The sequence below is a fragment of the Thermobia domestica genome, chromosome 10, assembly GCF_964235325.1.
Source record: "Thermobia domestica chromosome 10, izTheDome1.hap1.1, whole genome shotgun sequence".
Classification (NCBI taxonomy): Eukaryota; Metazoa; Arthropoda; class Insecta; order Zygentoma; family Lepismatidae; genus Thermobia; species Thermobia domestica.
Window position 1 is genome coordinate 245,583,579 of NC_137463.1, and position 12,505 is coordinate 245,596,083.

A 12,505-nucleotide genomic window follows, 5' to 3' on the forward strand; every position below is an offset into this window, starting at 1 on the left:
ATTTTTTAGGGAACTCTTATTAAACAACAACTACCTTCGGGTTTTGCCGTATGAAATGGGAAAGTTGTTCCAACTTCAGATTCTGGGTTTGAATGGGAATCCACTTACAACGGAGATCAAGACAATCTACTGTGAGCCGAATGGAACACAGAAGCTGCTGTCGTACATGTTGGACAACCTAAGAGGTAAGTCCGATCAAACACTATTCAGTATATTTAATATGGCTGACAGTGGCATTTTTTCGAGACCTTTTACTTTGTGGAATGATGTTCACTTTCCTTAGGATTATGGACTGTGTAAATGTATCACTGAATAACTGGGAATCATACATGTTTTATTCGGATTTCTAACTACCAAGTGAAAAGAGGTTTTAAAATTTTGATTTCATACTTTCGGAGCAGTATCTTTGTTCTCAAAATCAATTGTAGTTTCAAGTAAAGTATTTTCCTTTTTGATATTACATTACTGAAAATTGATACATAAGGTTGGGATGCGATAATCAAATCATTTTGTTTGAGATTCTCTCCCACCCCTCGACTAATCCGCGTAATATCCGGGCTCACATGACAGATAAATGTGATCGTAGTTTCTAGGGAAACTGAACTTTCGTGTAAAACTGCATGATGATCTTGTACACGAACAATTCACATAAGCAAGCCATTACTTTGTTCCAAACCAAATTTTGAGGTTAAATAAAAACTAAACCCTGATTTCGTTGTATCTGTCACGTCTCACTAAACAGTATTAATCATTACTTTACTTACTTGTTTAATTAATTGCACCGATTCTAGTCCAGAATCGACCTGGTGCTCAAAAAGAAAGGAAAATTTCACCTTACAGTAAATGTCCTGGCGTTCTACTCCATTATGCCTGCCACCAATCAGCTTCCCCACAAAATCTTGCTAGGATACTCTGCTAACTGTTTATTGAGCGTTTCCAAAATCAAATTTTCAACACTTCATCCAATTTAGTCAGTCACTAATCACACAATTTCCACTAACTTAAATTAATTTTGATGGTAATTTCCAAATTTTTCACAATTTATGGACGAGAGACTAAAATGCCTGTCCGATCTTCAACACAACTTTTGTAGAAAGACAAAAAATGACAAGGAGAAGAGCTCTAATTGGCTCCCTGATGACGCAACAAAAGGATAACAACTTAAATCTCGACACATCAAAAGAAGCCGAACCAATGATGATATCTGGAATGAGCCTCAAACGAAGCTGAGATTTCTCTACTCCAATGAGAAAATAATTGCTATATAAACAAAGAGATGTGCCTAAAGACATCATAGCCGAATTTTAAAATGAAATTTTGAAGAAATTACAGAATTACAATTTTTGAGTTTTCTTGCGAAGATTTCCTACGTTAAAATTTCCTTGAAAATAATACAAAACCTATGAGAAATTACAAAATATACACCTTTGAACCCACATAACATGATAATAAGGACAAACTATTGAATATTAACAAAATATCAGGTTATATGTCATTTTATAGACACTACTTAAATATGGTATTACTTTGACCGAATATTACAATTTAAAACTAAACCTAAAATATAGTAATTAATTTAAGATAATTCTCAATTGTATTTTCCGAAGCTAAGCATGAACTGAAATATATATATAGGGAGTTCCAAAATTTTACGGACTATGATACATTATACTTGAATATAATGTAACACTTCCTATGTTCATTACCTTTTTTTTCCTCTTCGCTCTCTTCTACACTTTGATGACGAGATATTTAGTCTTGAAAGCAAAGTACACTTCTTTTGTGTCATAATTATATTTTCGTTTGTGAGTGTCATGTAAGTATACTTTTTGTTTGTACATATACTCATGTGAGGAATTTATTCGGACGATCAACACTTTTGATCGATCGAGGTGTGATCAAAAAATACGGTGAATAATTTTATTAGAAACGAAGTAATAAGCTTACATGGAATTTGATTTAATCTCCTTCAAAGTACTGTCCTTGGCTAACAGTGTACGTATCCCAACGTTGAATCCATGACAAATCATTTCTGGAAGGCTTCTTTTGGAAGGGAGTTCAGCTGCTTTGTCGTGGCCCTTTCAATGTTAGGAATGATGTCAAAACGTTTTTCTTTAAGCAAAGTTTGAACTTTTGGGAAGAGCCAGAAATAACATGGTGGTATACCTGGAGAGCACAGCGAATGTAAACAGAGAGGAATATTTTTTCGGCCAAAAGCAAGGCGTGGTACGGCGCGTTGTCATGGTAAACAAGGAGGCTATTTAGCCATTTAATCGGCGGTTAAAATACTTTTCACAGACCCATATGAGATGTTTAGTTCTTCGGAAAGCTCTTGAATAGTCATTCGCCTGTTTGAACAAATCATTTGTGCCAGTTTTTGCACGTTTTCATCTGTTTTGGTTTTCGATCATTGTTCGTTTTCAACCGACTCCTTGCCGCTTTTGAATCGCTCATATTACTTGTAAACAGTCTTCATTGTCACCGCTTCATCGCCATACACTGATTTTGACATTTCGTTAGCTTCTTTGACACTTTTTTTTTGCAACTTAGAACAAAACTTAATGTGGCGCGCGACAGATACTCTTAACACATCCTCACTGTTCTGCCTTTGGAACCCAACCAACATGTCACAACTTGTTCAAACTCGACACTGACTGTTTAGGCTACCGGGCTTATTAGTTCAAATGGATACAACATCTATAGATGGCACTGTGCAACTACATTCATCGTACTTTTTAGTTACATATTGTATATTGGGAATTGACAGTGTGCCAGTTCCTTTAGTGGCTATTATTCTTGAATTCAGCTTGAACTTCTTAAATGTGAAGGGATGAGGTGACATTAGCGACGCTAAAATACAGAAAGAGAAACCAGTGAGGTTGACATTTATAAGACCAGAAGAGAGAGAGAAAAAAAAGAGGTAAATCAAGAAATAGCATAAGAGGAGCTAACAGCACAGACGTCGATTACCTCTGATGCGAGGTATCTTTGGTTCGAACGCAGGCCATGTAAATATGTGGTTCCCGAACATGTTTTTTTTTCTTTTGTAGGTTCTGTATTCTCGGCATACAAATTCTATCATAATCATTCATTTTCATTAGTCATCCGTCTCCTTTAGCCTAAGGACATAAACGTGGGATGTGAAACTAGACATTGCATTTCTAGACAAGCGTCCTGCCTAAATGATGTAGTTTGAGGAACTAAACTGCAAAAGACAATGAGGCTAGTCTCGAAGAAATTGACCAGTAATTCACTCACATACAGTAAAGTGAATCTATATATATATATATATATATATATATATATATATATATATATATATAGATATATATAATATAAAATAATTGTGACTTAATAACTTTTAAACCACCCATCCGATCTCGATCAATTTTCAACATAGATGAGGTTCGGGCTGGCATTATTTTTATTTCACTTTGGCGGTTCAACTTAGGGAACTTATGGGAGGGGGAGATGCATAAAAATGATCGAAATTATGGGAGGGGGAGATGCATAAAAATGATCGAAAATAATCGATATTAGTGTCGAATACATAGTTTTCGGGGTCGCTGAGGTTAACAGTAATACTTCCGATGCAGTTTAAATCCAAATTCAAACCTTTATGTCTGTGAGGAGTGATACATATATATAGCTACATCAATGCTCGATTCATTGTAACATAGATGAAGTCTGGCACAGTTAGTTAAGATTAACATCATTGTTTCGTCTCCAGGGCTGATGTAAACCTCTGATATATTTCAAAGAATGTTGCTATTGCTTTTTCATAATTTTATAAAATGTGACTTAACAAAGCTTTAGTTATACTCAGATATACTACATAAACAACATATCATAACTTTATTTATGTGCCCTAGGAATCCTTATCAGATGATTAATGTCCTGGTATAGTGCGACACAGATGACAAATGTGACGGAAAATATGCGAACTAAAAACAATGTTGCAAATTTATGAACTCTAGTAGTTACTGTTGTTATAAGAACTATATTGTGCTATTAATGCAGAAAGAAAAAAAATGTTCAATTTTGTTGTTCATGTTATTCCCTTCCGCTTCATTGTCGAGTCGTACTCGACAAATATATCCTTTTACTTTTCGGTTGAACGATCTGCAGGCCCATATATAATATGAGTAACTATAAATAGAGCGAGTTATGAATAAAATTAATTCCTTGTCTATTTAAAATCTCTTGATCTATTAATCACTGTTTTTAAATTTCGCTTAGTATGTTTGAACAAGATTTGATTCGTAACTCAGTTGCTAGAGAGGGAACTGAGCGAGCGTTGGCGACGTAAGGCAGTTTAACTTAGAAGTAGAAAACATAAGCTCCCACTGGAAATCGAACCCAGGCCTCATAAAAAAATGTGAGAAGACAGAACCTTATAACCATGATGGAGTATGTTACTTCTGTGAAAGAATTATTTCAGTTACCGCATCTCTCGTATGTGGAGTTCCTAGTTCGATTCCAACTCGCACCAAGTCTGTTTTGTGTAGGACACACACAAAACACCGTATGCGGGATTTTCTCATGGTTTTTCTGCTTCCTCCCGCTTTCTTTATTTGATCATTTTCTTAATTTTTATCAATGTCTTCCTTAGTCTCAGACCATAACGTGGAACGTTAAACTAAAAAAATACTGATGCAGCTAAATATATAAAATAATCTGTTTATTATAATGATTTTTCTGAGTAGAGTAATATATTATTTTCAGCCTTATGTCAGGAGGGGCACGGTGGATCAGTGATAGAGCGTTTACCTCTGAATCATGGGATCCCTTTTCCGATCCCCGGCTAAGTTTGTTTGTGGTGGACAACATCGTGTCCGTGGGTTTGGTCGGAGTACTTCCGTTTCCTCCCAGATTTTCATTCCACCATTTTTTCTATCGTTATTCATTTGTGTAAACCACCGTTTCCTATATATATATATATATATATATATATATATATATATTAGCATTCTTGGTTCTTTATCTGATGATCCCATGTTCAAGTCCGTTTATTGTGTCTGAGGTTTTTCAAGATGTTTTCTTCAAGCTTCATTAGACGAATGAAACGTTTCAGTAAGTAGTGACCAACTTTCTTCCACGTCGTTTTATGCTGTTGATTGTTGCTTTTTTCCAATATAAATGACCGTCTCAGAATGTATCAGCAACTTGATTAAGTATATAAATAAACATTAGTGTTCGATACAAGCTCAATGTATGCAAAAAGATATGAGGTGTTATGGTCAACTCAACAAAAATTTACTTTGGTGAAAACGCATTTTAAAATGTCTTCATAAGAGCATATTCAACAAAATGTTCATCTATCAATTAGTTATTATTATTGGTGGTGATTTGAGTTTAGCGTCCTTTTCAGCACCAAAGTTAAGTGAAACGTGAACCTACAATTTAGCATAGGATCAATATTACATGAGCTTCCACGAGAATCGAATCCTGATCTACAGCGCCAAATAGTTAGTAGTATTGTTTAAGTTCTGTTTTTATTAATTCTGAGTAAATAAGAGGGCACGGTGGCTCAGTGGTAGAGCGCTTATCTATAGTGTGTGAGGTCCCTGGTTCGATGCTCGGGCAAGTAAGCTTGTGGTGAACAACATCGTGCTCTTGGATTTTCTCGGGGTACTCCCGTTTCCTCCTACTTTCTCATTCAACCAATTATTCCATTATTCATTTCCTTTAATCATAGTCTCCCTTAGCCTAACTGGCATAATCGCGGGACGTTAAACTCAAAGATTTTATTTCATTTCATTTTGAGTAAATAAAAAAGCAGACCCACATTATAAGTACAAAAGTTGTTTGAAATTAAAATAGGCCTATATTGAAAATAATAGTCCTTTTTCGATTTCATAAAGACTATATGTGTAAATAAGAAGTTTTGTTAAAATACCGGTCAATGTTTAATGTACTATGAAATTCATCGTAAACTTAGCAGCTATTCCAGCATCACTCAATATCGGAGTGGTGAAATGTTCTCAGTTATTGCAACGCTCTTCTTCAAGACGACAAGAAAGTTTCAACCAATAGGGGTTGTAAACACATTATACACCCCCAGAGCGACTGTCAACAGTGCTGAGTTGCCACACCTACACATCTGCCACTCGCGCTCTTCTCAACAGATGAAAAGAAAAGACAGAGAGAGACAGAAAAAATGGGCAGAGAGGCGGAAAAGTACTCCGTAACCATAGATACGCTTTCGCCAAGAATATTAATGTAAACTTTTTACTATCATCATTTCAAAATAATACCTTAAAATGATATATAAATGAACATGCAAATGAACGACATTTTTTATTATTATTGAGAAATGAAAAATAAAATGCCGTGGCGACAAACTCACTTGATGTACAGTACATATTAATCATCATAGTCTTTTCCATCATGGAGAGTTAATATTGATATAATCATCATCATTCTGGCTGTCACTGTTTCCTAACAGTGTGACACGTTTGTTGACAATTTTTAAAATTCCTCGCGTTGTCCAAGCATTTTGTATTAAGTCCCATTCATGTTTCATTACATTATTCCAAAATAAATTGTCAACTTTGTCCATTGCATCATAACAAAGTTTTTCGACATTCTTTAGTGCAAAATTAGTGTTCTTTCGTGTTACATAACTCTTTAAATGTAACCTTATCATATCAATTGCATCGATATGTTAGTTTTATGTAGGACTGTAAGTAGTGTTGCGCCAGGCCCACAACTAGAGGGGGGGGGGGGGCTAAGGAACCTTCCCACCAAACTTTTCGTGGCCCCCCCTAGACCTTAACACCAAATGCTATTGTTAATACAAAAAACAATTTAACTATATGTAAGATATTTTTAATGACTTGGCCCCCCTAACATATTCATGCCCCCCCAAAACTCTGAGGGTGGTTGAGGGCCTGTGTTGCGCACGAGACGAGTGCATTTTCAAATTAGAGAGGAAACGAGAAGCATACAAGTAATGATCCTTGTATCGTTATCAAGATCTTTCAAATCTAATGGGGAAACTAGTTCACCGAAGGCTTAGATCGCAAAAATCGTTTTAGTGTTACATGATTTATAGTATAAAAATTATACATTTTTAAAGTGACTGTGCGAATATAGTGAAGAACATTTACCAACGTTCAAATATATACAAATCATTATATTAAAATAAGAAATGTTGTTATATCACACTCTTTGTTGACCTCTTGTAACGCGCGTATTTTGAAAGTTGAAACTATTTAAGTTTGGACGTCGTTAATGAAATTCTGTGTACGTCACTGGTCCCACATGATAAGGACCGAATTATATCTAAAACCAATGATAAAATCATTGAAACATTTTTCCTAGAGCAAGATAAGGTATGTCATGTATGTATGTATTATTAATTCCAGTGTTCAAAAGTTAGTCCAGAGCTTTGCTTCCACAGAGAAAATTCCTCAGGAGCTCCCCCCTTGAATTTTGATCTAGACAGACCAGTGTGTAAATTGAGGTTAGAAAAGTTAGAAGTGTTTTCGTAATATTTGTTGTTTTCGTGGGGGAGTAATATTATAACATTTGTTTTCCGTATGTAACTACTACTACTACTTTTTTGAAAACAAAACTTTTTTTTTTTTTTTTTTTTTTTTACAAAAACATTGGTCGACTGCATTTTTCTTCTAACACGTTAATATTAATAAAAATCAAGGCGTGTGATGATATTATATTATATGAAGCAAATCGACATCCATATTGTGTTGCCCTAAAGTAACCATTTCTCCATTCTTTCCTCAGATCGATTCTTTATCACCACTACATAAACTAAACAAATAGGGCTATGCCTTTTGAAGGTTATTTTGCAAACATAATTCATTTTTCTTTATATCATAAATTAGCCTTTCCCGCTGGTCTAGTGGTTAGCGCGTATGGCTCTGGTGCACGTAGCCCCTGGTTCCATTTCCGGTGGGACAGCAAAAAAAAATAATAATTTGTCAAATATTTATTTTAATCAATCATCTGTTTCTTTTAGCCTAAAGGGCATATGTGTGGGACGTTAAACCAAAAAAACTCATCCTTTTTGTCGCAATAAATTGTCCACTTTGTCCCTTGCGGGGTTTCTTAACTTGGAATCGCGAAGGGAAATGAAAATGATACTTGTAATTAGGACTTAGTAGCAGAAAAATATGTATTTTAAAAAAATATATTTTTTAAACTTCTTATTTTGATAGACATATTTTTATTTCTATACTTTGTTACCAAATACAGCAAAGAATATTAAACAAATAAAGATTAGTTAAAAAAAAACATTTGGAATAAAAGGAGAAACTGGTGAGAAACTGCAAATTGAAACACCGTAAGCAAAAAAATACAACTTACAACTGTAAGCGAATGGCATTAATAATGAAAAACTTATTGGAAACCGGAAATTACTTATGGGGATTACAGGCAAGAGGATGTGATAAAAGGGGTCGTGATATAAAATGAGGTGAGAAAGCAAAGTTTATTGTATCGTTAGTAAGTCTTTCGTAGTGTTTTATCTTCAGTGATTATTGTGTTAATGAATCCAAGTGCACGAGAATTTAAATTCATTATCATAATAAAAGAATAGCAGAATATATACCTAAACGTGCGTGCAAAAAACTCATACAGATCCTAAATACTAACAGACACATGTAATTTGCAAACAGTTTTACAAAACGAACTGAAATTAAATTTTGTATCCACTACAAACACAATATCAAATGATTCTGAGTGAACAGAATCTTTCGCCTTTTTTTTTTTTTTTTTTTTTTTCTGGCGTTTGGGTAAAAGGAAGAGCGAAGTTGGAGAGGGAGGGTAGGGTGAGAACATGGCAACTCCGCCTTGTCAGAGAGAAAGTGGGGAATGTTCAGAGTGCCTAACTGACCCTAGCGCCACGCAGAAATTGGTGTTCAGACATAACGTCATTTGTGTCGCACTATATGATTTCGGCAGGTATTGCCTTTTATTGCCAGACACTAATTGAAGAACGTAGGCTTCACAGAGATTTGTACCTGATATTCGGTGTGTTTTATACGAGGGTCATTTAACTCGAAGTGGCGACATAGTTGTGAAATGGAATGTAGTGAATCACTCACCTCAAAAAGCTTACAGTCATTCGATGTAGTCTCCGCCAGCCTGTTGAACTCTTCGCCAGATATCTAGTAACCGTTGAATGCCAAACACTTTGTGAGAGGGTGTTGACAGTGCGCCCTAAGACACGAACAATACTGGGAATGTCTCTGAAACGTTTGCGCTGAGAGGTTCTTTTATTTTTGAGAAAATATTAAAATCACAGGGACTCATTATCCGGAGAGTATGGTGTGTGTTCCTATTCCTCCCAACCCCATCGTCATAACAGAGTCTGTACTGGATTGGCTGTATGGCATCTGGCATTGTCGTGTAGGAGAATTGGTCCAAACTCCAGGAGGTGTGGACGTTTGCGCCGCAATGCTGGTCGCAAATGATGACTGAGGTATGAAGCATAGTATGCAGCATTGACGGTAACGCCCGGTGCAACTTGATGTGATAGGATAATGCCTTCGTGGTCGTATGACATTATCATCATCATCACCTTCTCGTTTGCTGGCTCTTGCCTAGACTTTTTCGGTCGTGGAGATTCTGGGTGGCACCATTCACTCGACTGACGTTTCAGTTCAGGCTCGTAGGGTCTTCCCCACGTTTCGTCACTTGCAATAATGCGGTGCAAGAAGTAATCACCTTATTCATTGTAACGTTGAAGGTGTAGGCGCCCACATTCCCACCTATGCCACTTTTGAACCTCGGTCAGAGCATGAGGTACTCATCTGCTTGCAATTTTCCGCATGCCAAGATATTGTGTTAGCATGCGGAATACTGATCCGGAAGAAATGTTCAGCTCCTGCACCAAGTCACTACAAGTCCAGCGCCGATCAAGCAGTATCGGTAGTCTTGCAAGATGAATTTCGTCCGTAGCCGTTCGCATATGTCCTCCACAGTGCAATTTTTCTGTTGATTGTCGTCCCGCCTGAAATGCTGCAACCCATCTCGCCACTCTCCGATATGGTAGAGCAGCTTCACCACAGGCTTCTACTAATCCTCTGTGAATCGTCCTAGCATTTGTCCTCGTGCCATCTGGAATTTCATGAACATATGCTGTTCTGCACGCGTGAACATTGCGTTAGGGCGGTATTTCACACAACAATCACTTTAACAATGTATACTGGCCACACATACCGTAATATAGGACCGCAGCAGCGTTGAACTGACTCGTACACATCCACGAAACACACTGCGTTCGTCATTTATCTCCTGCCCACACGACATTCCAATCGTAGCAGTGTTGCCAGTTTGAGTTAAATGACCCTCGTATATGCTAATATCAAGTCATCTTTTAATTATCGGTAATCACCTACACGCACTAGGTGAAAACTTAAAGATAACATTTATACATAAAAGAAAACAATCTCAGACGCATCCATTTACACACACGATATTTACGGTTTGAAATATTTCACGCTAATGAATGCAGTTGACGGATGCTGTTGAATAATTAAAGTGACATACTCAGAAATGCGACGTATTTAATACTGAATAAGACGGAAATTACCATTGGAACAGTTTGGACCTTAAAATTACGTAATAACCTTGTATCCCTAAAGAATATTGTGTTATTTAAATTATTTCAACCCTCTCTAGTTCTTTATAAGTAACTTTTCTCCCATTGGTGTCTTATTCTTGATAATAAACCAACGTTGGGACATAGGATCTAAATAATTTCAATAATACAACAATATTTTGAGATACGAGGTTAGTTTGTAATTTTAATTTAGGAGTATGTATCTTATTGCGTCTGAACTTAGTTGAATACCACGCATTTCTGGATAAGTCAGTCTGGATAACAGTTTTCAACACTGTTGTGGTTTCTATGTTGTTACTAATGTCAGAAAAAAGTTTGCGACAAGAGAAGCAAATTAGTGAATATCGAATGAAGAAAACTGTTACCAAAGTTTCCGAAAAACTGAGTGTTGTTATAGTTCCTTTCATATTAGGAAATTACTCACATATTTTACCCTTAATTATTTATTTATCCTTAATCAGTAAATAAAATTCCGTCAGTGAAACCTCATTTTGAAATCCTCATTTTGAATATCCATCTGATACATCAGGTTGTCTGACGTCGGTTTGTGTGAAACCATTTGGTACTTCGACGGTCTTGGCCGCGATTTCGCTGCATCCGAAGGTATTTGTCCACTGGTGTGCGCTAGTACTATCCTGCTATGATGTGGGAACTTTTCTTTATATTTGCACTTGAGTAACAATTTATGAAGATATTCATATAGTCTGGTACGATAGCATCCTCTTTCGTTGCCATCTTTTGTGGAAATCGAGATTAAAAACAAAAAAATAAATAAATAAATACACAATATCAAAATCATATTTTGTAGGAGCATAAACATCGTTGGATTTGGAGTGTTGCAGTATCTGGTCGTGATGTGATACCAAAAATTCATCTGACCGGTTGCAAATCAGTGATTATTTTAAATTTCCAGCTATACAAGAGCTTATGGTATTTCCTAACTGTAAACACCACTGTTGAGACCTCCCATTCAAATTGAGATTAATTCTTTTCTGTTGATGTCAACGTTGCAGAAGGCGCAATCAGTTGTATACATTTGTTCCTAATCTTCATTAAAGAGCACACAGCTCCAACTTAATCCGTCATAATTGCAACATTTTCATTTTGATCAAATGGTTGTAAGATTGTAGTTGTTCTAATTAAATCCTTAACTGTTTCAAACTCCTTATTATGTAGCTCATTCCACTCCCAAGATATATCTTTCTCAATAGGTTGTAAAGATTAGGAACTTTGGAAGGTAGTACAGTACAACCCCTCAAATCCGAATCCCGGAAATCCGAAAACCCGGCAAATCCGAACACGTTCCCAGGAGAAAAAAATAACTACAGCTGGAAAATGGAAAAAAAAAATAGATTTAATCTCACAAATTTAGTTTTTTTTTTTTTTTTTTTTTTTAAGGTTTTAACATTTTTAGACTTAATGCTTATTCAAAATCATTATCTAATTATATTCTTACAAGAAGACAGTTATAGATATGCGACAATCATTTTGGACATGAGTGTACACCCGCCAGTCAAGGTCACTGCCGTTTCGACCACTGGGCCACCCTGTCTAACCTCAATCGTTGTTTTACCGCGAATTCAGTGACGAAGTAAGTGCGTAATATTATTTCCCGGGTAATGCGAACCCTCCGAAATCCGAACAGGCTTCAGCCCCAATTAGTTCGAATTTGAGGGGTTGTACTGTAATGGAAAATAGCGATGGTGAAAATTAATTATACCAAAGAATGATTGAAGCTGGTAATATATTTGTTGGGAGAGGAGTGTCCAGAATAGGTTTTAATTTATCAGCGGCCAATGTAATATCCTGCTGAGAGACGTCATAACCTAATTAACGTATATGGGTGTTGAAGAATGTACTTTTACTCTTCTTTACATGGACATTATAAGTTTGAAACTTTTCTAGAACTTAATT

At 36.1% G+C, this 12,505-nt stretch overlaps 1 protein-coding gene across 6 annotated transcripts in view; it reads left to right on the forward strand.

Moving 5' to 3' along the window:
* Positions 1-12,505, forward strand: part of twin (CCR4-NOT transcription complex subunit 6-like twin) — a 475,631-nt gene that overhangs the window by 40,830 nt on the left and 422,296 nt on the right. For all 6 annotated transcript variants that reach the window (XM_081729449.1, XM_081729451.1, XM_081729448.1 and 3 more), the window contains one exon: positions 10-185. In XM_081729449.1, the coding sequence (XP_081585575.1) occupies positions 10-185 (176 nt within the window). The remainder of the gene's footprint in view (positions 1-9; positions 186-12,505) is intronic.